Source organism: Hordeum vulgare, chromosome 2H, assembly GCF_904849725.1.
Source record: "Hordeum vulgare subsp. vulgare chromosome 2H, MorexV3_pseudomolecules_assembly, whole genome shotgun sequence".
In the NCBI taxonomy this organism is placed as follows: domain Eukaryota; kingdom Viridiplantae; phylum Streptophyta; class Magnoliopsida; order Poales; family Poaceae; genus Hordeum; species Hordeum vulgare.
This window is the reverse complement of record NC_058519.1, coordinates 482,562,233-482,565,633: the sequence shown is the minus strand read 5'-3', so window position 1 is coordinate 482,565,633 and position 3,401 is coordinate 482,562,233. Positions and strand designations below refer to the sequence as shown.

The window sequence follows — 3,401 nt, the reverse complement described above, 5'->3', positions numbered from 1 at the left end:
AACTGTGAATTCGCCTATACTCTAGGTAGTTGTGGGATTCTTGGGCGCCTTTGGAGGTAGATATTTACATGTGGCTCATCGTCAAAACAACATCTAGACCGTGGATAGGTTGGTAGGACGTGCGCTCCAGCACCCTCCCTGCCACTTGCTTTGCCGCCATGTTTAGGAGATACCCAACACATGCTTTTGAGGTTTCCCTTTTCTCAAGAACTTTGGTATCATGCACTCTTGCCATATAAGCGACACGGTTTTATACCAAATGGATTGGAGGACCTTGTTGGCTGGTGGCCAATGGTATGCTCAATTGCACCCCGTCATCTTCATACGGAGATGAGCTCTATCGTCACCAAGAGACTGCGCTCCATGTGGATTGAGCGCAATAGCCGTGTGCTTGATCATGTCTAGTCGCACACAAGCCAAGTTGTGTCCTTTTTTTTGTAGAGCTTACGCTTTCAAAAGGCGACACACAAAGGCAACGACGGATCCAAAGGGGCAAGGGGGAGCCATGGCCCCCATGGTTGACTGTCTTTTTGCCAATACACACTTCAAATTTCCGAAAAAATGCATAAACACTCTTCAAACTAGTGTTTGCCCCCCCCCTTCCCCCCACCCCTCCGCCCTTCTTCATGGATCGTGACTTTGTCCCTGCACATAGGTGGGAATGCATCGCATATATCATAGCTTGACATGCGTGGGGGTGGAGCGTAGATATCGCGTATGACTATCCTTCACATGTGATGGTACTTGTTTTTTCTTCTCATTTTTAATGGAGAAGACATGCAATACTTTTGAAGTATAGTGTACATGATACTTCCTGCTTCCCACACAAGCAAGCATATACTTGCACAACTAGACACATGCATTGATTCGTGGGGCATCACACCCGGGTGCACGCAGCAGGGATCTCTGGAGATAATCAAACCCGAGTAACCGACCGACCAGAACACGGTGGCAAGAGCGCGTCGACTGGGCAGGCAAAGGAAAGGAGAGTGACAGAGGGACAAACAAAGTTGTGAGGACAGCCTGAAATACAGTTCACTTCAGGAGTTCCGGCGAGGACGAGAACCAACAACATCCCCACTTCCCCCCCAACCGTCTCCTCGCCGAGAAGGATCTTTCGCGAAGCCTCTCCGGTCTCCCATCCTCCGCCCCCCGCCGTCGCCCTCGCCTCCGCCCGCGACTCCTCGCCAGGTAAGGCCCTTCTCTCTGCTTCGCCGTTTGTTGGTTCTTTTTCTGCTGCCCCTTTCGGTTGGGCGTATGTGTGAGATCAGCCGCGGGCGCGGGCGCCGATTGACTTCTGAGTGGAACTCGCCGGACTGGGTGCATTAGATTTGGTTGTCTATTTTTGTGGTTGCGTACAAGTACTTTTGGGCTAAAGGCGAGATTCTGGACAAAGCCGCCTTTTCCCCCAATTTAAAAGCACTTGTAAGAGTGTGTTGATCCTGAATTCATGACCCCGGGAGATTAGAGGTCTATATTTCACACTGCAACGCGATTGGTTCCGGCTAACATCTAACTGAGGCAAACGCGATTGGTCCTTGTGCTTAGAATTTGTAGTGAGATGCAGATGTTATGATCAGTATATGTATTAGTAGTATCGTCTGATGAATAAATTATAACATTAAACATGTACAGATGAAATGATCAATCCGTTGTTTTTTGACTCTGAATATTGCGTGTCTTCAATTACTCTCATAGTTTTCGCCTTTTCCATATGCAACTATCTGAATATACGCACACTAACCACCCACCTTGCTTCCATCTATCCCCCGAGACTACTTCGTTTGAACCAACTGCCTATTTTCTCATAACAGTCTCTTACTCACACTGCAACTTAGTTTGAGCGAACTGTCCATCTCCCATCATAGTCCATTCACACTGCAAGACCGATCAGGGATACTAATCACATGTTTTTTTTTTGCTGCTAATGTAGCAATGCAGCTGTATCACCATCCGTATTCACTGGACAGTCAGAAGGTGCGGATAGCCCTGGAAGAGAAGGGTATTGACTACACATCATATCATGTCAATCCGCTAACGGGGAAAAACATGAATGTGGCCTTCTTCCGAATGAACCCTTCAGCGAAGCTCCCTGTCTTCCAAAATGGCGCTCATGTCATTTTCCGCGCCATCGATATCATCCAGTACGTTCTTTCATTCACCCTTGGAATGGCTCAAACTTAGACGCATTCGATACTGCTGATCAAACAGCAATATTCATTTATCTCCTCTATATTTTCATAGGTACATAGACAGACTCGCAGTGCACTTAAGTGGTGAAATACAGCCTGTGAATACCGAGGTTCTCCAATGGATGCAGAAAGTTGATGGTTGGAATCCTAAGATGTTCACACTAACTCACACCCCACTAAAGTACCGTTCATTTGTCTCCAAGTTCATTCGTCGAGTGCTGATTGCTCGAATGGCTGAAGCCCCAGATTTAGCTAGCATGTACCATGTCAAGCTCCGTGATGCATATGAGACCGAAGACAGACTGAAGGACCCTGAGACTATGCGGCAAAGTGAGGAGGAGCTGAGCAAACTCCTTGATGATGTTGAGGCCCAGCTCAACAAGACCAAATATCTCGCTGGCGATGAATTCTCACCAGCTGATTCGATGTTCATTCCCATTCTTGCACGAATAGCCCTTCTTGATCTGCATGAGGAATACATCAGTAGCCGGCCCAGGGTCCTGGAGTACCACACATTGGTCAAGCAGAGGCCAAGCTACAAGGTTGTAATTGGGAAGTACTTCAACGGGTGGAAGAAGTACCGTACTCTCTTTAGGACCTCGTTCTTCCTTTGTGTTCGAACCTTGTTCCGAAAATACTAGGTGGTTCAGCGTGTTGCATACCCGATACACGCTGAACCAATGTGTACAGTAAAGTTTAGGCTGAATATATGACCAGTATACCATCATGTGTTTTTCCTCCAAGGCCAGGCTGATGGTTCCTGAGAGTTTTGTTTTCTATACACCTGTCTGCTCCAATGTCGCTGTTTAGAGCCTACAGAATCTAGATGTTGAATTATTTGCAGAATAATAGGCCTATATACACAGTTTGGATTTTCTGATACGATGTGTCTCTGTTCATGGACAAATATTATTTCTATCATCTGTTTTAGCGCTCCTCATGTCTAAGGTATCTTATGTACCAGTTGTCACTGCAATCTTCTTTTCTATTTGATTATATGTTTTCCAAGTTTGTTAGAGAGACTAGTTTTTTCAATTTCATATTGTTTCTAGCTCATAGCTTCTAATTGCAAATTAAATTATGAATTAAAATTTGTTTACTCATATTTTTCTCATAAGTTAATTTTTCTGATGTCAGCGTGCGTGGGCTTGGCCCTGTGTTTTTTGATGTTGGAAGTGTGCTCAGCCCTTCTTGTTTCGGTTTTCTCCT

The 3,401-nt window shown here is 45.8% G+C and overlaps 1 protein-coding gene across 1 annotated transcript; it reads left to right on the top strand.

Annotated features, from left to right (window-relative positions):
• Positions 1–979: 979 nt before the first annotated feature.
• Positions 980–3,132, top strand: LOC123430300 (glutathione S-transferase TCHQD). The gene is made up of 3 exons (XM_045114171.1): positions 980–1,191; positions 1,934–2,144; positions 2,245–3,132. The coding sequence occupies exons 2-3, from the start codon at positions 1,936–1,938 to the stop codon at positions 2,831–2,833; spliced, it is 798 nt and encodes a 265-aa protein (XP_044970106.1). The 5' UTR covers positions 980–1,191; positions 1,934–1,935; the 3' UTR covers positions 2,834–3,132.
• The last annotated feature ends 269 nt before the right edge of the window (positions 3,133–3,401 follow it).